Genomic DNA, 25,739 nt, shown 5'->3' on the forward strand with positions numbered 1-25,739 from the left:
TCCGGAACATAATGTGGCAAGGCAAGTGGGTGATGTAGTTATTGTGGTGTTATTCTTATCTGGCTTCTTAAGGGGTTGTTGATCTCTTAGGGGTGAGATCAACTTTATCTACCCTTGAATAAAACTTCAAGACATTGACGGATAAGACAGTGGCGTAGAACAGAACCATTCATATTTTTAGAAATTATTTTGCTGTGTTTTATGTTCCGTATTTGTGTCGTTTACATTTTTATTAATATGTTGTTAAGTCATGTTGACATTCATTAATAATGATGTACGAAAAACTTAATATTATCTGAGGGGAAACAAGTACGCGAACATTGGGATTGTGGAAATATGAAAACAGGAAAGGAATGTGGTGTGGGATCGAAACTACAATGTGCCTAAACCTCATACTACATTAGCATAAAAACAATTCACCTACCTAGCTCCCGCAACTTTCAACCTTCTCCCTGATATCCTAAAAACCAAAATTCCATACTTTTAAATCACAAATAACTTACATCTACCATAAATTTCAATTTCAACACCCATACATTCTACACTTTAACCCCCTAATCTCCCTTCACACATCTCTCAAATTCCTCAATTGACTTAATTCATATAAAATATAATACTTATCAAAGTTTAATTAATATAACACAGGGGCATCCATAGCAGGTGGTTGAAATAACATTCAAAATGTATAATTTTTTTTTTTTAATATTTTTATTTATTTTATAAAATACAGTATAATGTTTAAATTTACATAGTAAGAACATATTTCAATAAAAATTAACATGTTTACCTTTACAAGAGTCTAAAACTCGTGTGTAAATTTTCTTTGAAATAAAAAAAAAAAACTAAAATTACATGTGATTGGTTACTGGCGTAAACAATGCCGCATTATTTGTTTCGTAATCATATTAATATAGTAGGAAATAATAGTCATGTCTCCAATCAGACGAATGTGCGCACTGTTTCATCTAAATGAAAACCTGAAGGATTCCAAGATATTATTTGATCAGTGCAGTATTTTTAGTAGAAAATTGAAAGCTGTTTTCCTATAAACAATAATAAAATCAAATACTTCGATTATACAGGGTTTTCCAATAAGAGGTGTTATTTTGAATAGCCCGCTATTTCGGTATATGTTACTTTTGAAGCTGTCATTTTTTGACATTTGACATGTAGAAACTACGTTATTAATAAAAATGGAACGATACACGCTTCAACAACGCATTAAAATTATTAAAATTCACTTGAGTGAATCAAATGTAAATCATCTTGAGTGATGAGGCTCATTTCCACCTCGGTGGCTTCGTCAACAAGCAAAATTGTCACATCTGGGGCTCGGAAAACCCAATAGTTATTGTTGGAAAGCCTCTCTATCCTTAACGTGTGACTGTTTGGTGCGGTTTCTGGTCCGGCGGAATCATTGGACCTTACTTTTTCAAAAATGAGGTTGGAGCAACGGTTACGGTGAATGGATTGCGCTATCGAGAGATTTTTTTTTTTTTTTTTTTTTTTTTTTTTTTTTTTTTTTTTTTATTTATTGAAACATATAAACAAGGTTACAATTTTTTTAACAATATAAACAAAAATATATCAATCACTCTCCTAATAAAGCAGCTGCTTGTGTTTAGGAGAGGACAACAAAAATATTTTTACATTTGTTTAAATTAAACAAAAAATATTAGTAATAAAACAAAAAATAACACAAAAAATAACAATAAAAGTAATAAAAATATAGGTTAGTTAAAAAATGATTCAAAGAATTTAAAAGGCAAAAACATATTTCTAAACAATAAGTAAAGTTATGAGGTGGTACAAGAGTATTTTAATTTAATTTTTTTTTTATATTTTTCGTACTTTTCTTCCGATCGTATATCAAGGGGTAATTTATTAAATAATTTTACACCCTTGAATATATAGTGATGTTGTGCTGTTGTGGTTCGTGCTAGTGGCACGGTTAGTCCTCCAACAGATATTATTCTTTTGCTAATATTCAATTGTGGTAAATTATTTTGACTAAAGAAATCTTTATGTATTTGTAGAAGTGCAATTTTGTCATAAATTTTTGTAAGTGGGGGAACCGGGAAATCTTGAAAAACATTTATAGTTGGGTAGTAATATGGCTTTTTTAAGATGATTTTTATTAGTATTTTTTGAATAGTTTCCAGTGGGAGTAGGGATGATTTATATGCACCCCCCCAAGCCACGATTCCATATTGTAGGACAGAGTGCGCCAATGCATAATAAATATCTTTTAGTATTTTTAATGATACAATATTTCTTAGTCTAAAAAATATATAGATTAGTTTTCTCATTCTGTCTACTGTGGAATTTATTTGACTTTTCCATTTAATGTTATTATCAATAATTATTCCAAGATATTTTATTTCTTTTTTACTACTAATGTTTATACAGTTTGAATTACAGGGTGCGAATTTAAGGAGGCAATTTCTTTCGTGAATTTTTATGTTTAGATTTACATTTGAGTTATTCCCTGTTAGGCTATAAGGTATAAAATGGGTTTTTTCGACATTCAGTGTCAATAAATTTTCGTCAAACCATAGTTTAACGATATTTATTGCATTATTAGCTGATACTACGACCTCATTCCATGAAATTCCTTCAATAGTTATAACTGTATCATCTGCGTAAGATATGATGTTTCCAATGATTGGGAGTTGAAAAAGTTCATTAACATATAATATAAAAAGTAAAGGTCCCAAAACAGTTCCTTGTGGAATTCCAAAATCTATATTTTCTATTTCACTTAATTCGTTGTTTACTTTAACCTGTTGAGTTCTTTGATAGAGATAACTTTTTAACCATGTTTTAGCTTTGCCAGTAATTCCTATATTATTTACTTTATTAATTAATTTTGAATGTGAGACACTATCAAAAGCTTTACTGAGGTCAATGAATATACTTAAGCATTTTTTGCCTCTATCTAATGTTTTGTAAATAATCTTAGTTAATTCTGCAATTGCGTCTTGTGTGCTAAGTTTATCTCTAAAACCGTATTGACTAGGGTTAATACTTTTTTGGTTATCTGTATAATCAGTAATTTGTTTTTTTACTACTTTTTCGTGTATTTTTGCAATGTTGGATAATAAGGATATTGGGCGGTAATTGTTTACTTCTTTTGTATCTCCGGATTTATATACTGGGATTATAATGGCTTTTTTGTAGTTAGACGGGAATATTCCGTATTTAGTACTTACATTAATTATATGCGTAATCGGTTTGGTTAGAAAATTGCAGTATTTTTTCAAGATTTCTGTAGTTATACCGTCGTATCCTGGCGCACTACCATTTTTAAGTGATTGTATTATGTTTTCAATATTTTTTTCTGAAGTCGGTTTAAAATTTGAAAGATTGCTATTTGTTATTTTATCTTCATGTATGTCATCAGGTTGATAATTTTGGTCAATTTTATATGCAAGTTTTTGACCGACGGTAGCGAAAAATTTGTTGAAAATATTTGCGCACATTTTTGGTTCACGGATAGCATTTATGTTAGTTCCATTATTGTTTATGACATTTATTGTAGACTTATTTTTATTATTTTTATTCATTATTTCATTTATAGTGTTCCATGTTTTTTTAGGGTTTTCTTTTGTGAGGATTATTTTCTCCCTGTAATATTTTTCTTTTGTGTCTTTGATAATTTTAATGAGTTTGTTCCGGAATATTTTGTATTCGTTTTTTACTTGGCTACTGGTAGGGTTTTTTTTTGTGTCTATGAAAAGTTTTTCTTTTTTCCGGATAGATATGAGTAATCCTTGCGTAATCCATAAGATGATTAATAATTTTTTATGGCCAGAATTGGATGGTATTGATCTGGACAACGTTTAATTTCAACAAAACGGCGCTATTTGCCACACAAGCAAACGAAACCATTGATCTTTTACGATTGAATATAGAAAAAACACCTGTTATTTGAAAATCCTGTACATTTTGACCTTTTCTCATTTCTCTGTATAACAAAATTTTTCCTTGTATATTTTTACAATTATTTATAAGCGATTATTAATAGATATCTTGCACTTATATTATAATTTTTTTTCTCTTAAATTTATGAACGATATATTTGTGAGCATTTATTCATTATCAGTAGGCTGATATCTTAGTCTTTGAGAAATAGTTTTGTTACGATTTCTCCAGTTCGTGTTTTTTATTGTCTTCTAAGTAACTGTCTTTATCTGTGTTTTCTCAAAAAACTACTTCTAAAATATGATCCTCTTGTAAACATGACATATTTTTTATAAATTTGTAAAAATAATAAGATATTTAATTTGATTTCCGTCCTCGGTTTACCAAAACTCAGCCCAATGGGATTTCTCAAACATGGCGTTAAATAATAACATGCGTTAAATCGCACCCACTATGCACTATTGAGTGCTCAACACGTAATGCTCAGAACGATCGATAATATGCTGTTGTGTTTTTTTTTGTAGAATGGTTGAATTTAATTTACGAAGGGTGTGTGCAATAAATCATTTTGGCACTTAGAAGTATGAAATACAATACGCAACAAAGTAAAACAATATAATAAATTACAATATGGTACCAATATCTAGTGGCAATGTTCAATGAACTAAAAGCACATTTCAGATATGTTCGAAGATCGCGCTTTTGGAGTAGGTATCATAATCTGAAACATATATATCAAATAAAAATAATCCAAAATCTATAGTCTTACTTGGTAAAGGGTATGGTAAAGTAAAATAATTTTCATACATTTTTTTAAGACTGGCACCACTTTGATCGAAACCTCAAAAACACAGTCAGTTTCGCATTTCGCGTATTTTCGCATTTCTGTTTTTAATTGTGTGTAAATTCGGCTAAATCAATATTTAGATTTTAAATTACCCTCAGATAGTGCTGTAAATGGATATTGCGGCTTTTTTACATTTTAATTACGCGACAGATCTATATTTCTCAAATCAACCAGATTGTTAACTAAGTCCGCCAAATACGATCGTAATACTAATGCTGCATGTATAAGCATGCGCGTGATTATGAGTAACGTTTTCTGCTAACCCGTTCCCCCTGTATTAACGATTATGAGTAAGATTGATAGTGTTATACTTACAGTTAAATTATATTTTCATTCTTATATTCAAAAACACCTTTTTTATAGTCCGCGATATTTGTAAATTCTGATTTTTGTCCATTTCATAAAGTCTAATCTAAATTTCAGTAAGGTGTAAAAAGTTCATGTTTATTATAAAATCTTAAGTCTAATTATAAAGTAACTAATCAACTACCATACTGTTTCATTATTATTATACTTAGATTATTATTGTCCACAAGAATTTAGTTATTATACGTATTGATATATTTATTTTATTTGTGCATTTCAGTGCTCCACTGGTCTCGCGAAGTTGTTGTAATGCAACAAAAGGTCGGCCCGGGGCGCAAGGTTCACGGTTTATGAAAAAGAAAGATTACAGCGGGATTTGAGGCGCCAATCCCAGGATTTGAACTAGAACCGCAAATCTTCTTATGCGCTTAAGGCGCCCAAACTTCTCCGTAATGCTTCTTACTTCTACTTCTTACGCTTTGAGATTTTATCTGACTCCTTTATTTTCTGACATTACCACTGGACGCCTTTGACGATGTCTGGCTTTCCTAGTATAATATTAGAGTTGACGATAAAGTCAGTCAGATTTATTGTCGAGCGATCACGAAATAAGAAACGTTCACTTGAATAGGTGACTTTGCTGAACTTAAGAAGTGTTTAACGGTGTTTCCGTTTATAAATGAGTACTTTAACTACCGGGCTTCGCCATAGAGTGAATTTGAAATTACTTAAATTGTAAATCAAATACGTAAGGTAGATGTTCTGTGGTCTTCATGTCGACTTTTATCGCTTATTTTAAAGATTAGGAATAATAATATTCCTGCGTTCAACTCCTAGATGCGACCGTATCTTTTTCTGATTTTCCTGTTTCAAATTTTCGCTTGAAAATCGCTAATATTGTCTTCAAGGATTAAATAATTTTAGCTTTTATTTACTCTGTTCATAAAACCGGTACTTAATTTAATATACCGAGAATAGGATTTTTTAATGAGAAACCGCACCCAACTGCTCCCAACCGTCTGAAGCCAATGAGATCATGGCATCTCCACCTGGGGTATGTTGTGAGGCTGAAGGTAGTAGAGAGAGGAAGCAGATGGGGAAGAGGAAAGTGAAGAAGTATCTGGCTATTCAGCCACTTCAAGCAACGTTTCAAGTCTGAATTGTGGTCTTACACCAGGGCGATACTGAGAGTATCATCAACTCTGGAACGTGCCGCAAATATAATAAATACATAATTTGTGAAATAACATAAATTAATCAAATAAAATTTACGTGCGCACGCAGGGATTTTAACCCGCTACCTCCAGCTTCCTTGTCGAGAGCCTTACCCCTCGACCCCCTCAAAATCCCCTTTATCAATATATTTGGCTTAATTTTTTAGTCGTTGAATGATGGTTCAAAATTGAAATGGGAATGAAATAAAACGAATAAAACAATTTGAAATTTTTTCGCATAAATAAATGTTTACGAGTCAAATTCACACAATTACATCAATCAGGAAGTGTTGAATAATTTTTTGGTCGCCAAGTCCAGATCTTTTTTAGGTTTGAGGTTTAGAGCTAGGGGATATCGAAATAACTGATGTAAATGAATTGGGGTTAAGTGCTCATTTAGACCTTCATTAAGGGATTCGACAAAAAAGTACCCTTTTCCTTTTACAGCGTACTTCATCTCATTTTAAAAGAGATACTTTTGTCAAAGCATTTAATTGCGTTGACTATGCAAAAGTTGCAACTGTAAGTTATTACGGTATGAGTGGGAACCAACGAACTCTAAATAATGGGAAGATTTATATAATAGAAAGAGACAAGGCTAGATTAAAACAATGGCTATCTAGTCATTAACCCCCCAGGCTAATTTGTTCGGTATTGGGAACAACATATATTACCCGTAGTCAATTTGACCTCTTTTGATAACAGCTAATATGGTCTCATAGAAATCGTTATATGTCCCTTTAAAAGTCAATCAAAGAAGAATTCAATTGTACAAATATTTGAAACCAAAGGTTCCGACCGCATTTGAGAAAAATTTATTAAACTTGAATTTGTTTACTATTTATTTTTATATCAAGAAAGTGAGGTAACAATAATGTTTATAATGCATACATTTGTCTGATAAAATCTGTGTTCCTTTTATCGTTATCAGAATTTTTTTTGGTTCAGTCTTTAGACGAAAAAATGTAAGATGAGCCATTTTCAAAACTTTTGTCTCTGCAAAAATTTCATTTAAAAATTATATATTTATTTCTAATATTAAAATTTGTATTTTGGCGTATTTCATCAACTTTCCAAAACATTGTTTAGTTTTCGGATAAATTCAGAAATATTTTATTTATTTGGATTTTATTGCAAAGGCCTGAGGGGTTAAGGAAATATAATTTAAATGGAAACATCGTAAAATCGGTAGAAGTAACCCAAATTTTAATTTTAAGATGATATTATTTCGTACAGGCCTTACCCTGTAAAGCCAGTAGAAATATATGGCGAATGGATTGAGTAATCTTGTGGACGGTTCGAGGAACTGACCAAATGAAGAGATTAGTTAATCCGTGTCTTGAATCGATATACATTTAAAGGGTACAAGAGAAACAGGGTTTATCAACACTTTACGTAATCTAAGTATGAACGCAATCTTGTTGCCATCATGTTAAACTATCATAATAAAGGTAAATATTGTGGATAATTAAAGAACTATACCTAGGCATTTACAAATATGCGGCTTGGTTAAGAACGTTTAATTTAAAATTTTGGACGCGGTATAGGTACTGCTGTCCCGGGAACATGGTTATGTTATTGGATAACCAACACCCCTGCCATAGGTTACATCAAGTGGTTCGCTACGTTTGGTGACTTAGCAGGGGTGCCCGTAAGGTTTGTCTAAGTCTTGGGGGCGGATGAATCTGTTCACTTACTGCGTGGCGGGCCGGATCAAGAGACTAATCAGAGACTGGATGAGGCAGACCTCAAAACACAGCACCCCCAAAGATGGCACAGGCCCTGAGGGAAATTATTGTGTTAAGCTAAAAAGCTAGTAAAAAAAACACTTGCAATATTTTTGTATTTAAATACCATCATGTTTTTAAAATGAATCAAATTATTTTAAGTGGTTTCCTGAAAAATTATGTTTCTGTAATAAGCCCTGTTTTTCTCCGGTACCCTTCATTTGTACCATTGTTTTAAAACGTTCATCCAATGTACCTGGTGGTACCACGGTTTAATAGCAATTCCAAGCAGTACGTTTTAAAGAATAACACGGCCTCCTTGTTCAATCCGAAGGTCGCGGGTTCAATTCCCGGCGTGTGTAAGTAAATTTTATTTGTATGAAGTTCACAATTTTTTAATTTGTGAATCCTCTTCCCTATCTCCTTCTCCTCCCCACTACCTTCAGCCTCACAACATATCCCAATCGAAGGTGCTATAATCTCACTGGCGCCAGACGGTTGGGAGCAGTTGGGACTCTTGTGCGGTATTCACGCGGCTTATCTGACTAGCAACTCAAATCACAAATATGTGATTGGGCGAAGGAGGAAGTACGAATGATGACGTCTACTTTTTTGGAATTGAATTTCGCCGGTTCACATGTCATAATTTAAATTTATTGTAATCTTTCATAATCACAAAACATTTATCATGTCATTTTTAGAGTGAAAAATTTCGCTTACGTTGCAGACTACTCATAATATATTAGACATACAATCGATTTGCGCGCTCTGTGAAATAATGTATTCAAATTGAGGCGTGGATACCTTCTGCAATTTATTACGTCTGTTTCGATTACCTGAGGCATCAAAAGAACAATACGACTTGTGTTGAAGCAAAACATCTTTATCACACCGTGTGAGAAATGTCCAGATAAACCTTCTACAAATGCGCCTTGGAGACAAAGGACTTGCGAAGAGTCCCGTATCAGGCCATTGGCATAATCACCCCGACAAGGATTTACAACAAGGAACAGCCAAAGGGTTTGGACTCACAATGGGCACTGCAGAGTGGGACATTAATCACTGTACCACTGTGCCACTGTCGCTAACTACTTCTGTCGCTGACGTATTCCAATGCGTGCGTGAAAATAATATGGAGGGGACCCGCTATTTATATTTACATATTCAAAATTTACAAAACGATAAGGAAAACTTGTGCAAGGGGACGCCCGTCAGTAAGTATTTACCTGGTTGGCTGACCGCGGGGTAATGAGTCGGGAACGAGGTTGCATTGAAAACAATACTTCAATCTACTTAACTTGCTTTAAACAAATCTAAAGCATATAAACGTGCTGAATATTTTTTACAACTGATAAACAACATTGTATGTGAAAACCTTACATATACACTAAAATTGATATTTAACAGTCATAAAAAGTTATACACATTTTTTTTATACAATTAGGGTAGTTTATTCGTTGTAGGTATAAACTTGAAATTTCCCATCGAATTTCGGGATTTCCAAGATGTATTAAATATACTATATATTTCTTAAGTTTGGAGATGTCGTAAAAACAAATATCAGTATAAGAAACCAAATAAAAATACCTTTTAGATTTTTGTCTTTGATATATCATTTTATTCATTGATTGAAATATTTTAATTTCGAGCGTGAAAAAAGTGGATTAAAACACATGTATTTTTACTCAAAATGTCGAAAAATTGTAGAGAATACAATATTTTGTAAAAACATCCCTCATATTTAGGGAATCTGCAATAAGTCACCTGAATTTTTATCCCGTTTACACAACAAAAATGATAATAACAGAGAATAACCAACAAATGGTGAATTTGGAAGCTAATAGACTGTGCCTGGATAGAGTGATCCACATTCCCTTGCTAGATACAAAGTGTTTTTAGTTAGTTCAAGATACAATGAAAATCCAATGTACTAAACCATTTTTTTCGTCCTTCACTAATGTACCTCACAAAAAGCCAGTTGATGGTCATCGCCAAAAAGCTATTAGCTTATTTTTCTGGTCAATCACAGATAATTCCTAATACTATTAGGGCTTTAATTCCCCGTCAGAATCCATTCTGAATCAGGTTTTAAATAATTAAATAGCACTTAATTATTCCCGCTGTGAATTAAACATCGTTTGTCATTATATTGCATCTAATTCATTTACTTTGAGTATACACTGCCACTAATACTCAAAGTTGCACAGATCGCATACATACAGCTAGTTAGTAAAGATGTTTTAATTACAATTGACTATCTCATTTTCATAATACAAATGGCTAAAGGTTAAAACAGTTATTATTGTGTCCCTAAATAAGACATCCAATCTTAGTCACCGCCCTCTGGCTATAGTAATCAGTAATCATGTCTAGGGCTTCCTCTGGAGCCTTATTGAAACATTAACTGCAATAATACTGCGTTCGGGTCACGACCTTTTCTACGGCTCCGGTAGAATGTTTCTCTATAAGGCGAGGAGCAGTTGACACAACAGTTGTTGTAGCTTGATTTAGTGTTTTAAAGGTTTGCTGTGAATCCCTGATTCAGATTAAGTACCAGGTACTTGTAGGAAGGTATAGGTAACGTAGCGATAGTTGGCTGCAATAAAAAAGCTTGGCTTTGAATGTATTTGTGCATCGGTATCAAAAGCTTTCACCGGCGAAGAACACCCTTATGTCTTGTTTACTTACTTCTACTTGGTGTAACTAGCGGAAGAGGGACCGCAAATGTATAAAATGCTGTCTTATTCATATCGGTTCCAGTTCGATCAGGTGCATGATATCGCTAGTGAAATAATAATTACAGTTTTCATTATTATAAGTTCTCATCGTCATCAATATATTTATTTGTGTCAGTTTTTCTGCCACGATTTGTGTATTTATAGTGTTGGGATTTGTGCAACTCCAAGCATTTTTGCAGCTCATAGTTTAGTACGCAGCATTTTTGAAAGCGGCTCGATAACATGGGGACCTGTAATTTTTACTTACTCTTTAATGGTAGAGAAAGTACAAATAAGAAAAGATATAAATATCTCAGAGACTTCTGGTATTATGCTTGGTTATATCTATCAGCCTTTCTGGCAGGTATGCTGTGTATAAATAGAATCGCCGATTGAAGGAAAATTGCTTACTGATATCAGCACATAATCTTCTGAACAGTCATGTTCATATTCCTGATATCATACAAACAATTGAGTTTTATGCTCCCGACAACTACACAAGAGCTCGCAGGAATAGGACTTTTGTTGTTCCGAGACACAGAATTAACCTACCATATAATTCCGCTTGGAAAATTGATTCCGCTTTCAAATAACTTGTCTGCCAACGTAGATATTTTTAAACTGAACATTCAAACATTTAAAATCGTATTATTATTTAACTTAATATAATTTATATTTATTATTGGTTATGTTAACTGTTAATGTACATTTAAAAATAAAATTATTTTTTTAAAAATCTGTTTTTTAAGGTAGGTACCATCATATTGAAAAAAGGAGAAGAAATTACAATAAACACAAAGACTTCACATTTAAAAAAATAATCTTTACAGACCCATTAAAACGGCCACAATATTGGAACGGGAACACGGGAACGGATCGTACAAACAAATTTTCATACAGTTGAAATGCAAAACGGTCAAGTTAAAATATGACTGCTATGCTCAGTGCAATTATTTTAACAATCTTGCCCTCATAAGTCAATAAAAAATAACACATATCTCAAAAATGAAAAAAAAAATTGCTGGTGGTAGGTACATGTACTTATACCTGTAATGAATATAGCTGGTGGTAGGAACATATACTTATACCTATCATGAATATAGCTGGTGGTAGGAACATTTACTTATACCTATCATGAATATAGCTGGCGGTAGGTACACACACTTATACCTATTATGAATATAGCTGGCGGTAGGTACATATACTTATACCTATTATTAAATCGCATCAAAGTGTTTTCGTCGAAGCATAAAACATTATTTTATACTGCTGCTCACATAATTCGACCGTGCACAAACTACCTACCACCGGCGTCGTTTATATGTTTAATATTTAGATGCAAACATGGCTTTTATTCATAAAATAGCTCAAATAAATTGAAATTTTACTACGCAGTATTATTTCGTTCCAGTAAAATAGTAGAGTGGGGTAAGTAAGGTTCCATTGTTTTGATGCACTGACTCTTGAGATCATTAAAATAATAAGGACAATGTATTTTAAGTGCGTACTGAAATGTATTGAATGTCTCCAATTTGCTATTTAACGACCTCATGTTGTGCAGGAGGGTCCCTTATGTTATGGTACTCTTAAATAATACAATGTTGCAGGTTGTTGTACGGTTCCTGTTCTAGTTACATTAGTCCCCAAAGGGTTAACATAAAAGAACAAAGATTTTCTCATTAATTTACCACAAAAAACATTTTCACATAACTATCTTTGTTTTACTCCCATTTTGATTATGCATTGTAAAAAAAAACGAGAAAATTGTTTTGGCAGGTCAAGTATTTCTTATTGAATTTGAGTTTCTATTAGGATTAGACAAACAAATGTAATCTATCTATATATATATAATTTATTTATATATATACATAATTTACACACATATATATATATATATAAATATAAACATGAATGTATCTTTGTTTGTCCCGTACGCTTTCCTATAACAAATAATCATTTGTGGCAAAATGAGACTTGAGGCGAAGTGATGAACGCAGAAAGAGGTGTTAGGAGAAGTGACGGAAAGAAAGTCGCCCGAGGAAGATATGGTACGATCAAGTGAAACAAATACATTATAACACAATATTATCATTTTTATTTATTTTTCGGAATAATTATTGAGTAAAACCTCAAATTGTAATATTTAAATATTGAAGACAATATTAGTAATTTCTAAACGAAAATCTGAAACAGAAAAATCAGAAAAGGAAACGGTCACATCTGGGACTCGAACCCAGGACCCTTGTCTTTCCGGGACAGTGCTCTACCGACTGAGCTAATGGGACCCTATTCCCCTCGGTCACTTTTAACTGTATCATACTTCGAATAAGAACTACCAACATTGTCTTCATTTTTTCACCACACATTTTTATTGGCAACTATCTTTATGTATGATCGCAAGATTCAACCCGAACTAAATGCAATCCAGACAGCGTCTTTTTAGATAAACCTATCTTATTTTTTTATTTTTAATGTGCGACATCTGTTGACTTTTCTGCAAGTCTTGTGTGGTGAAAAAATGAAGACAATGTTGGTAGTTCTTATTCGAAGTATGATACAGTTAAAAGTGACCGAGGGGAATAGGGTCCCATTAGCTCAGTCGGTAGAGCACTGTCCCGGAAAGACAAGGGTCCTGGGTTCGAGTCCCAGATGTGACCGTTTCCTTTTCTGATTTTTCTGTTTCAGATTTTTGTTTAGAAATTACTAATATTGTCTTCAATATTACAATAATATCACTTTAAAAATGCACCCAGTTGTTAGGTGCTATAGATTTCGCAACCTCAAAAGTCCGCGAACAACGCCGGGAACACGTCAGCCAGTGATGTATAAATTACAGTTTTTATTATTTTGTTATTTGTAACAATAATTAATTTTTGCGCGTTTTTTCATCAGTTGGTAAATGAAGAAAAAGACGTTAAGAATAAACGAATTCCACGAATTTGAATAACGTGATTAGGCAGTACTAATTTATACAAATGCGGGCATTCTTTCTTTACCTTACCTCCCCTTTCTTTAAAAAAATACATTTATATTTCAGAAACTCTTCCCTCCGCATCGTTAATTCTCTCGAAAATGTTGTTTATTATCTACGCTTGACGTTTGATTTTGACATCTTACTGGGAACTCGCAGAAGGACACATTTTCAAAAATACTACCCGAAGAGTCCTGATATTTTTTTTTTTGTACTTTTTAGAGAAAAGCGTTAATTAAGACAGATAACACTAGTAAAAATAAATTTAAATCTGCCAACCTATAACATAGGTATTTGTTCATAAAACGTGATGTTTATCTACATCATTTTAAATTGGTAACAAAAGCTCAGGTTATTAATGAAAACAACGAAATTTTATTGCACAGGAATTTTATTTCTACAGCTTTTCATTTTATATTTAAGTTTATTTACACAACATACAATTATACACGTGAACTAAGTTATTAGTTAATGGACTCTCTCGCTGCAGCAGCCGGTCCAGTTTCTTCACCCAGGATTCTGACTGCACAGTCTCCATCTTCTATCTTCGTCGAACGTCATAGCGGTGCTGTCAAGCTCTATTATCCCTGTGAGGATATTGTGTCAGCGCTTTATTAGCAGCAGAGACATACCTGGACAGATGACGAACCTCGTGCTGGCACTGTTGGTGAACGCGGTGGACTCTCTCGCTGCAGCAGCTGCTCCACTTTCTTCGCCACCTAGGATTCTTGCCGCAGATTCTCCATCCTCTATCTTCGTGTCACCTGTTCCATTTTCATTTTTTTATGGTTACAGGTTAGGAAGTAGGTAGATACTTAAATGTATATGATTACACAGTATATAGTAAAACAGGAATTAAAAGAATAGATTAACCTTAGAGAAATAATCGTTTTGAATCAAGTAAATTGTAAGGTAAATTTGATTTTAAACGTTTTAAGGTTACGGTTGAAAATAACAATATCTGTTAGGGTATTGTAAGATTTGCAGATACGTCTGAGTAAAAAGGATTGTACGCATTTCGATTTAACATGTTCTAAATAAAATAAGATATTCGTTTTGGTATTGCGTTCAGGGCAATGAAAACCCTTCTAATGGAGCTGGTGAGTCAAAAAGGAAGTTCACAATCTAATACAGAAACAGTAAGTCATTTTTTTTTCTTCGTTAAGTAATATGTTTACACTGATGATTTTCAAAAATTTAGTTTGAATATTTTCAATTCGGTTAATATAAGTTCAATATTGAGGATTGTAATTAACAACACGAACAGCTGTTACAGTTTTTATTTTATTACGTACAATCCACTAAAGAACTTCAACCGATTTTCTCTAGAATCAAGAAGAACGTTTTCATTATATTAGGAAGACATTCCGTGGTGCTACATGCTTGACATAATACAAACGTATCCACAAGAAGTCATGGGTAGTTGGAGTGAAACCCAAAACTCGTCGAATGTAATATCATATCTCCGACTCGATGACATAACTTGTCTGGAGGGAGAAACAAACAGTGGTAGTCCGGGGCCTATTGAAACTTCAGTTGAGTTATTAAGACATTAGTTCTCCGTGAAAGGAATCATTAAGATATTACATCTCAGTGAAGGGAGTCATTGTATAAAGTATCCCTAATAATGGGTCATTTGTTAGTCTCACGCGCAGACATTATTAGTGTTATTACTGATATTTGGTAATGAATGCCTTGGCGGAAATGATCCCATCAGTGGAGCTGTGCAGTCAGCCGGCTCAGGACTAAACTAATTTGGCTGAATGATCTTTTACCTGACGCACGTTGTTTTTCAAATCAGTTATTTTGTAAACATAAATTAGCTATTGACTCAGTTGGGAAAGCGTTAAATTTATCATTGAAGAAGAAGATAATACTAAACTAATACATCTAAACAAAAGATAAAACAGGACGGAAAAATAAAACGATAAAGGTCACAACTAGGAATCGAACCCAGGATCTCTTGTCTTACTGGAACAGGCGTTTTAACCAACTTGACCATTGAGAACGTCAAACGTTATATTTGTTGATCACATATTTCAATTTTTTTAATTAAATTGGTTTGTAACCTTGTGTGATACCTTGATTTTTAAAAGTCTCAATGAATATTTAAGAACCACTTACTTTTCAATGTGATATATCATTGAAGACGAAGATATACTAATAAATCTAAGCGAAACATGAAAATGCACAAGACGGAAAAATAGATAAAATATATCAATGATATATTACATTGATAGGTATAAGTTGTTCATGAGTAAAATTTATCATTGGTGTTTTTCATACATCTAGTAGGAAAATATATAAAATACAAGATAAAAATGTTTTAAATAATGCAGTTCAAGAATTACAGTGACAATGGTATGGAATTATGGTTTACAAATACAGTTCGGTTTAATACGACTAAAGTAAGTACCTGCGTATACAAATAATAAAAAGTTTTTCTAAGGTATACAGCACATATCCTGCGAAAAGTGCCAAGACTTATGACTGTCTTTACGACTTTTTGTAGGTTATTATAAAGTTTTGTCCTTTATAAAAATAGATGTTTTGTCGTAAAAAAACTTTGCTTTTTTATTTCACTAAATTTACGTCAAAGAGGAATAAAAATATTAACTACATTTGTCTACGCATAACCCAAATACTAAGATAATTAAACAAGTTATACATATTATGTGCCCGTGTTATAGTTTAATTTGTTTGTAAATCGTTTCACATGGCGGCATACGGCGATCGTAGAAAAGGAATGTTTAAAAAAAGGTAATTCGATACCCCATCCCGAGTCCCGAGACAGTTGTGTGAACTGTGAACAGTAGCATTCGTATTTTTTTGTTCAGAACTGATGAGGCAATACGATGGGGTGTCCGGTACAAATTACCTAATTAGTATTTTTGGTTCCATTCGGTGAACACAAAAACTTTTCAAGTGTAACATGTGAACATTTTAATTCTTTAACAGTTTCTTTTCAATATAAGGTGATAAAATATCAATATAAGGAAAAATAATTTCAATATAAGGAAATATAATTTAAATATAAGGAAATAAAATTTCATTATAAGGAAATATATTTTCAATATAAGGAAATATAATTTAAATATAAGTATTGTACTGTATATTATCTGCCTGTATAAAATATAAATAAATAAGAATAATAACATATGTACATTCTAGCATCACGTTTATCAATCAAATGCTTGTAAATGTTCTCTCTGGTTATGTAAAGATATTATTTTTTTTGGTAAACTTATGTTTAAGACAAGATTTTTTATGCATAGCACAAAGGTAACAATTATTTTATAAGCCATAATTATTAGCCTGAAACACTCATCAACATTGAAAAATCTTCTGATAAAAGGATAAGGATAAGGACACGGGTTCAAGTCCCGTTGGCGTCTTGTATCTTTTATCATTTTTCAATGTGGATGAGTGTTTCAGGCTAGTAATTATTGCTTTTAAAATAAATGTAAATATATAATCTAAGCCATCACCGGCTTAGATTTAAATTATTGTATCTCTAATTTTACGAAGAAATGGGTTAAGAACTGCAATGTACTAAATATATCGTATATTTTATTGGGTTCGAATATTGCATCTTCTAAACCTACCCTCCCAAAGATGTCAACAAATATATTGTAAATTTATAAGGATTTTTTTTAATGAGCACAGATATTGTATTGCCTTAGCAATATAAATTATTTTATGCTTTATGAAAGTCCATGCCAAAATATTGTATTTATATTGTAATATGGATCTAAAAACTTATTTTTGTATCACAAAATTTGATTTCAGTTTTCTCTATATTATGATTTATGGGGATTCGTTATTATAACTCAAATACATGGTGACTTAAAAAAATGATAATTGCGAAATTAATTATTTTTACAAGATCGCCCCTGGATATGGTGCCACCCGATTTGACACCGTTGTGAAGCAGGTTAAGGTAGGACTAGAGGTAGGGCTTTATAATGCGGGTCTTGAAAAGGCCCGGGTTATAATGAAGGTGGAAAAACAGATGCTGGTAGCTCGTTCCAGATCGTCTACACAAAAATAAGTCGAAGAAGTATATACCAAAAATTAACCATATTGCAATAATAATAATTATTATTGGATAACTTGCAGTGTGTCGTTTTCGTCAAAAATCACCTCAAGGGCACGGTACAATTTATTACTAATTCGTAGTATCTATCTAATTATTTATTTACAAACAGATTCAGAAAAACATACTTACCTGGTTTGTCACTTCAGATAAACACACTTTTATTAAAAAATTTCATCTTTGCACGCAGAGGACACTAAAGTGAAATCACTGGACAATGATTTTATATTGCTATTTTACCCCCCAATACTGTTTATACACATAATACACTATAGTATAAATATTGGACAATGATTTTATTTTGCTATTTTAACCTCCAATATTATTTACACGCAGATGACACTATAGTAAAAACACTGGAAAATGATTTTATATTGCTATTTTACCCTCCAATACTATTGATATTACATTTATTAGAAGATAAATGGCAAAATTGATATTTTTTAGGACTGTAGGACTGGAACAATACTATAACACGAATGAAAGTGTACTTATTATAATGTAAAAATCATCAACAAATATTCAAGAGAGGACCCTGCACCATTGATGTAATAAGACATTGTTGTAATTAGTCAATGCCCTGCACCCAAGCAATCGTTTTTGCAAAGCTTTAATATCCCTTTTTAAACCATAAAGCAATCTGGAAAAGAAATAAAAATAAATTCTCGGAGGTTTTGATATTGAGGTCTTAGTTATCGCGGTTCGCTTTCTCAGAATAAAATACTTACACCATTTTGATTTCGCTCGCGTGTCTCAAACGAACAATCTTTTGATTAATTATCCCGTGTTGTGATTTGTTTGTAAGGGCGGTGTTTTATTTTTCAACAATGGCCGAGAGAGGGCGATTACCAACCCGATGAAAGATTAATAATTTCGTATCAATAATCAAGTATAAAGTTGAGCTAATTGTATTTTATGAAACCGGCATTTTTAATCTAGAGTTTTAAAAGCTCTTATGCGGTAAATTGAGTTTCCATGTTTAAATATGAGTTTGAAAAGTTATATTGGAGGTTGATAAGTTTGAATTTGTTTTATTGCCCATGGATATCATTTTAATATTGTATCGATTAAATTGTCTTTTGTGTGCTTATATATCCATAGCCTAAAAATGGCAATGAATAAATAAATATAAAAAAGTTTATGAAATTTGTGGAAGTGTATTTTCTAGTCGTAATTTACATACTAATTCCGTTTTTCTGTATCTAAAATTTAAAATTTCTCAGTTATTATTTGCTCAATAATTTTATATTTGAAATGTCTATTTCTTTTGTTTATTCGATAGATATATTTTGACGTGTCTCTAATTGTTCAACAAAATAATATAGTTGCATTATAAATATAATAGGCAATATTTGTTTTTGAAAAGAAATATAATCCCTAAAGCAAATATTTTATGAATTCTTTCTGCTTTATGAATCCTACAATTATAATATCCTGGAATTTTTAATTGGTTTACGCTAGGTGGATATAAATATGCATTACCAAAGGTGTTCGGTAATACTAATTTTAAAATTGATAAAAAAGTTCCGACTCTCAAGTGAAAGCAGGAAATTCAATTTGGAGGACTGAATGCGGTCGTCGGTAATAAACCAGCTGTTAAAGGGAACGTTTAGCGGTTAACAAAGAGAATTGATACCAACCCTGATTCACTGGTAGTGAAAAATGTAATTGAGAAAGAGAGGCGTAGAATTGAGATCCTCGAGGTGCACGTGTGGTAGTTTAGATAAAATTATGTACCTGCATTGTTTCGTAGTGCTTTCACACAAACGAAGTGTTGAGTTCCATATGTTTATAACGTAGATATTTTTCGAATCTCTCCATTCACAACTTCGGGTTCACTTTATTACTTTTGTAATCACATATGTAAATCTTTTCCGTATTAATTATATGAAGTGTCTGATGTATAATTAATATGGAATGATGATACAATATCCTCGATAAAAAAATGGTTATTACGTACGGTGTCCGGGGGAAAAGTGTACAAACTTTTGAAGGTGATTTTATTTTTTTCAACGTTTTGAGATAGTTTTCTGGAACAAAAATTGAATTGTTTGTATGACGAAAATAATATTCATCCATGGAGAAATATTTTTGGATAGAAAAAAAAAAGTTTTTTTCGAGAAAGGTTATTTTTCTTTTTTACTTCTACCATCACGTAAAATTACCTCACGAAGTTTGTGTACTTTATCCCCAGATTCTCTGTATATCACATAGTCACAACGACATATTATTGTAGAAGAATCGCTTCGTTCCCGAGTGAAAGATAATTTCAGTACTGCCCTGCTGAGAGGCATTCAGAATCAAAACACTGCGTTGCTCGAAAACTACCCAAATATGATTGTTCAATAATTGATATTTCAATATTATACATAAGTATGATCCTAAACGGATATTTTTTTTGAAGAAATCTACGGTTTTTTATCTTATTTTATACTTGAAACTATAAAATAAACGCAAAACATGTTTTAATGTCTGAAACTTGTACTGGAAATTTATATTTCCTTGCTTATAACGATTTACTTCGTTTGTGGAAAAGCGATAATATACTAGAATAAATCAGAAATTTCAATGAAAAAATAGTGAAAATATTGACTTCAATCAAAACTGTCTTCAAACTTGTCGCATCTTTATTTATTATTTACTATTACAATACTTTTAAAATAATAATAAAAATGAATTAACTTTCTTGTTTAAAATACTTAACACTAAATTAAACTGTTCCGTACTCCTGCAACTTACAAACTTAAACATACCCGTTAGAACAACAATACACAATACTATATTTCACCCCAGAGTGCAGAAGTGTAACTGCATTGCTAATTCTCCGATACAGAGGTTTCACACATTGGGAAATCAATACTTTGGTGATATTTATATGTTTAATGTTGACTTCGTGAATTTTGTGTATCATATTAAAAACCCTATTCTTGAACCTTTGTGATTTTTTTGGGTGTTTTATTCCTAACGTCCAATTAGTTTTCTACACCATGCATAACTAATATATGTTGTTTTCTGACATACTCAATATAAAGAGTTTTTATTTTATTTATTAATTTTATTTTAGTAATTTGTACATTTAAGGTTAAAAATTACTAATTAATTGTTACATGCATATATGCTATATTTTCTTTTATATACGTAAGAAGTTTTATACGAAGTACCTGTACCCTGTACCTACAAATAATGTTAATAGGGTGGTCTTTGTAAAGAGGATCTGAGACCCCTTTGATCAGATCAGATAAGAGTAGGGTGGCATTTAAATATAGTTCTCACTATGAGTGCTTGAGCTGTGATAATGGAATGGATATTTCTTAAGACATCCTCGATCGCTACCGATTGGAATAGGCAGTGTTACCGTGGGATTAGCGGGCAACAATTATTTAAATTGGTTTGTAAAATTCAAACAAATACTCTGTAAACGATGGGGTTTTTTGTACAACAGAACGAAAGAGTTACGCATTGACGACGTATACATTGCATTGCATCCTAAATTAAACTGACTGGCAAAAAGGGGATTACTTAAGGTAAGAAATGGTGAGATACGATTGCGTCGTAGATGAAGACAGCTTGTGGCAGCAACTCATCTTGGCTTGAATTGCATCAAATAATCTTATTGTCAGTTCTAGAATCGCCTTACCCATCCTAAGAAAAAAGCCCGTGATAGTGCAGGATCGGCAGATGCATTTCGATTACTTGTCGTCCACGCAGGACCCCAGTTTTATAAAATTAATGATTACGAAATCTTGCGGAACCATCGTTCACCAGCCCAAAGGACGTCCATTGCTCTGGGCTGTTGAACAAGGAATCAATCCCCCTTCGATTTGAACTCCTGAGGTTTTGTGATCCGATCGCAGGTATGGCAATCGATATGTCCCAAAAAATTCCAGGGTTGGCAATCTAACCAATGCACAATTGTTGTTGCGGAAATTCTGGAGGTGCGACACACCGAAACCATAGAAATAAAATATGTATAAGGATACACCAACAGCAGGTACTTCTAAAATTATTGAAAGCCTTACGCTTATTTAGTGTAAAGCGCGCTTGAGATAAAGCTTCAAGAAAGTGCGCTATATAAATAGACTGCTCTGATTAAAACCTCTTCTTCTGCCATTTCAATCTTCCCCACAATATTTCCTTCTACCTCGCATCTTATTTTTATTTTCTCAATGCATCCACTAGCCGCATTAAATAAATTTGTGATTATAAAGTGATTAGATGAATAATACTATTGAACTTTATTTCTTTCAGATCCATACCAAAGTATCCAGTTACAGACGTTTCACAAATTGGGGTTCATCAGAGCCACAGAGAAAGTCAACAAATAGAAGTGGTGAGTTTAAAAATTTTCTTTCTTTTTATATACTAATAGGTAATACGTATTTTAAACTTCTCTAGACAACGGCTGAAGTGTCCAGTAGGCTCTACAACAGCCTAGATACCTTAGCGCTGGTACTGTATACTAAGTAGTAGCTGACACCGTCCGACTCGAGTAGTGGCGTACCACTACAATTCATATACTACGTGTACGGGACGTGTTTGCCTGCACAAGAAAAGACTGTAAATAATAAGCACCGGCATACATCAGCCTCAACCTGGGTAATGATTTAAGTAAAACACCGTGAGGTGTTCTATCCAAATCATCATAAAATAAAGACGATTCAAATCAAAATTCACATTTTAATTACAAGTATTGTACTGGTATATAGAACGTACAGAGGGGTGTAGCTTATAAGTACTTCCTATTTCTTATAGCCAACCCAATTCTCAAGAAATAGTTACATGTATTTCAATACAACTGGGTTTTAATACACAGATAGAAACTGAGACAATCGGAATTCTTTCAGCGATAATTTCAGATTGGAGCACATTGTGCATAATTGCGCCATACGATACAGTAAATGGCGCAGGCAACTGCAGCAGCAGTGAAAGTTCAATTGGTAGCCAGGAAGAATTGGCCAGCCTCTAGGTTGTCAGCATCAGTGGCTTATTCAGTCGGTAGCCAGGAGAAATTGGCCAGCTCTTAGGCTGTCAGCATCAGTGGAGCAGGGATTGGCCAGCCTCTAGGTTGTAAGCATCAATGCAGCAGAGATTGTCCAGCCTATACGTGATCAGCGGCAGTGGGAAGTTCAGTTGGTAGCCAGCAGAAATTTGTCAGCCTTTAGGTTGTCAGCATCTGTGGCTGGTTCAGTCGCAGGAATTCAGCAGCGGCATGGTCATTTTATTGGGCCGGCAAACGGAGACGCCCCATTATTGTAATTATGACAGGTGCGTCTATCTCAGCTGATAGAGTACCCGCAGTAAACAGCTCGTTGCACATAGTTGTAATATTTTCAAATGATTGTGCCGTGATGTAGGAACAGAAGCAAATACGGTTTTAAGTTGAAACTCAGGAATTTATAATTTTAAATTATAACAGATCGCGTTATAACTGGAGGTGTTCCTTCCACTTGTGGTAATTCTTAAATGCTCCAGTATTTTGTTTTAATGGGCTATTTATAATATCTCCTACAAGGGTTTGTGTGACGTCAGCCTGCAAAAACTTATCAACCTCAGATGCCATCGCTAACGTTACAGACTTCATAATAAGTAATGTAGACAAAGGAAATAAATGTTTAGCAATTTTCCTAGATCTTGCAAAGGCGTTTGACACTGTGAATCATAAAATACTTTTAGATAAACTTAAGAGGATAGGATTGTCAGACTCAGTCCTGCAATTATTTTGTAGTTATCTAACAGATCGAACGCAATGCGTTAAAATAAACAGTACCTATAGTCGTCCTCAAAAAACGGTCTGTGACGTCCCACAAGGTATATATATTAATGATCTATGCAACCTACAAATTTGTGGACAAATCACAACTTTTGCCGATGATACTGTATTGCTATTTTACGCTAAATCTTGGGATGAAGTCTGTAAAACGGCAGTAAATGGCCTTCGTATTGTTAAAAATTGGCTTGATGTTCACACATTAACCCTGAATACAGACAAAACAAAAATTTCAACATTTCGAATATCAAATAAGCTCTTACCGTCTCAACAAAGTAATAATAGGGGTAATAACCCCATGTACTTGTCCTTCTATAAGTAGAGTTGATACTATTAAATATCTTGGTATTCAAATAGACGATATTCTTAAATGGAATGTACATGTTGCAAACCTAACGACAAAACTGAAAAAACTCATCTATTTCTCTAAAAATGTTAGGGATATTTTAAATAGAAAACAACTTAAACAAGTTTACTATGCTATAGTTCAATCGTCTCTTGAATATGGTATTGTCAGTTGGGGTAGTGCCACACATACTTGTCTGGAGCCATTAGCAAAGATTCAAAAAATAATTCTGAAGGTTATTCTAAAAGTCCCATTAAGAACGAATTCTGATTTTATTTTTAATACAGAACTTTAAAAAATCTTTCACAGAACTTGAAAATAAACGTTGAAATTTGATGAATTGTTCAAATTCTCCGAAACAACCCGTCCTAAATGTTCCAAACCTGAAAAAATTATATTAAAAAAATATCGTGCTTCATCAATTTAAAAATACCCATATGTATGAAGAACGAACAAGCACTAGAGCCTTGAGACTTTCACATGTAAAATCTTTTAACATCCCAGTTTGTCAAACCTCTTATGGACAAAAAAGCTTTAAATACAATGCTATTAAGCTATTCAATTCTTTACCTATTGACATTAGAAACACACAAATCAAAACTTTATTTAAAAATAAAATCATTGATTACCTCCAATAAAAATATACATTGAACTATTTCATAACATACTAAAAATTGTGCCTACTGTGTATATATATGTATAATACGCCTTTTGGTCAAACTGAAACTTTATTAATTATTATTTTTTTGATAAATTAATGTTTTAAAGACAAGATTTTATTTATGCATAGCACAAAGGATAACAATTATTTTTATAAGCAATAATTGTTCGCCTGAAACACTCATCCACATTGAAAAAATCTCCTGATAAAAAATACACGACGCCAACGGGACTCGAACCCGTGTCCATTCGATTTCCGGTCGAAAGCTCTGACCACTGAGCTATGGGGGCTTATTTCTTACCCGAGAAAATATTCAATATATGCTAGTGTTTCATTCAACAATTACTGCTTTTTACATTGTTCGAGTCCCGTTGGCGTCATGTATTTTTTATCAGGAGATTTTTTCAATGTGGATGAGTGTTTCAGGCGAACAATTATTGCTTATAAAAATAATTGAAACTTTATTAATTAATTACTTAAAATTATTATTGCTTTGCCTCCACCTTCTACATTCATTCTTGAATTGTATAATTTAAAAAAAAACAAAACAAAATAATACTGATTTTATTTTATTTTATCTGGCATTTTCACAATATTGTATTAGCTAAAACCTAGTTAACAACCACTATGTAAATTGCCATCTCAACACAGGCGTTCCACACCTAGTGAGATGGGCAATACGTCACTATTGTAACTAAATGTAATATTAAAATAAAATAAAAAAAATTATAAAAATGTTTACGTTTTCAAAAGGCAGGTATTGTGGTGCAAATAATATTTCGCCCAGCAACTGGCTTTGTCAATATTTTAATTTCGTTTTAGAAAATAGGGTTATCGAACTGTTTCATGTTTGATCCAGTCTTTTTGCCGCCTGGTAACAGATTGATGCATTTTTCAACTGGTAAATATTGTGATTTGGAAAAAGGGGTCATCAAACTTGCAGGTGTGCAACTTTAGCCGCAATTGATATTAAATGCAATAAAATCAGTTTTCATGTTCGATACACTACGTAGTGAAAAGTAGTGACTTTATGATTTGAAATTACTTATATAACAGATCATTTAAATTGGTGACAAGTATTGCAAAACATTTTGTGCATTATTCTTGTATTTTTAATAAAGTTAGCCGTTGTCTGTGCAATTAAAACACCGCTGAAAGATGTT

The 25,739-nt window shown here is 32.7% G+C and overlaps 1 protein-coding gene across 1 annotated transcript in view; it reads left to right on the forward strand.

The window, feature by feature from the left end:
- LOC149420788 (uncharacterized) overlaps window positions 1–25,739 on the forward strand; it is a 540,529-nt gene that overhangs the window by 115,543 nt on the left and 399,247 nt on the right. The window contains exon 3 of the mRNA XM_089635118.1: window positions 22,051–22,132. Within this exon, the coding sequence (XP_089491244.1) occupies window positions 22,051–22,132 (82 nt within the window). The remainder of the gene's footprint in view (window positions 1–22,050; window positions 22,133–25,739) is intronic.

Source organism: Hesperophylax consimilis, chromosome 9 (assembly GCF_061612785.1).
Source record: "Hesperophylax consimilis isolate HC1 chromosome 9, BYU_Hcon_1.0, whole genome shotgun sequence".
Lineage (NCBI taxonomy): Eukaryota > Metazoa > Arthropoda > Insecta > Trichoptera > Limnephilidae > Hesperophylax > Hesperophylax consimilis.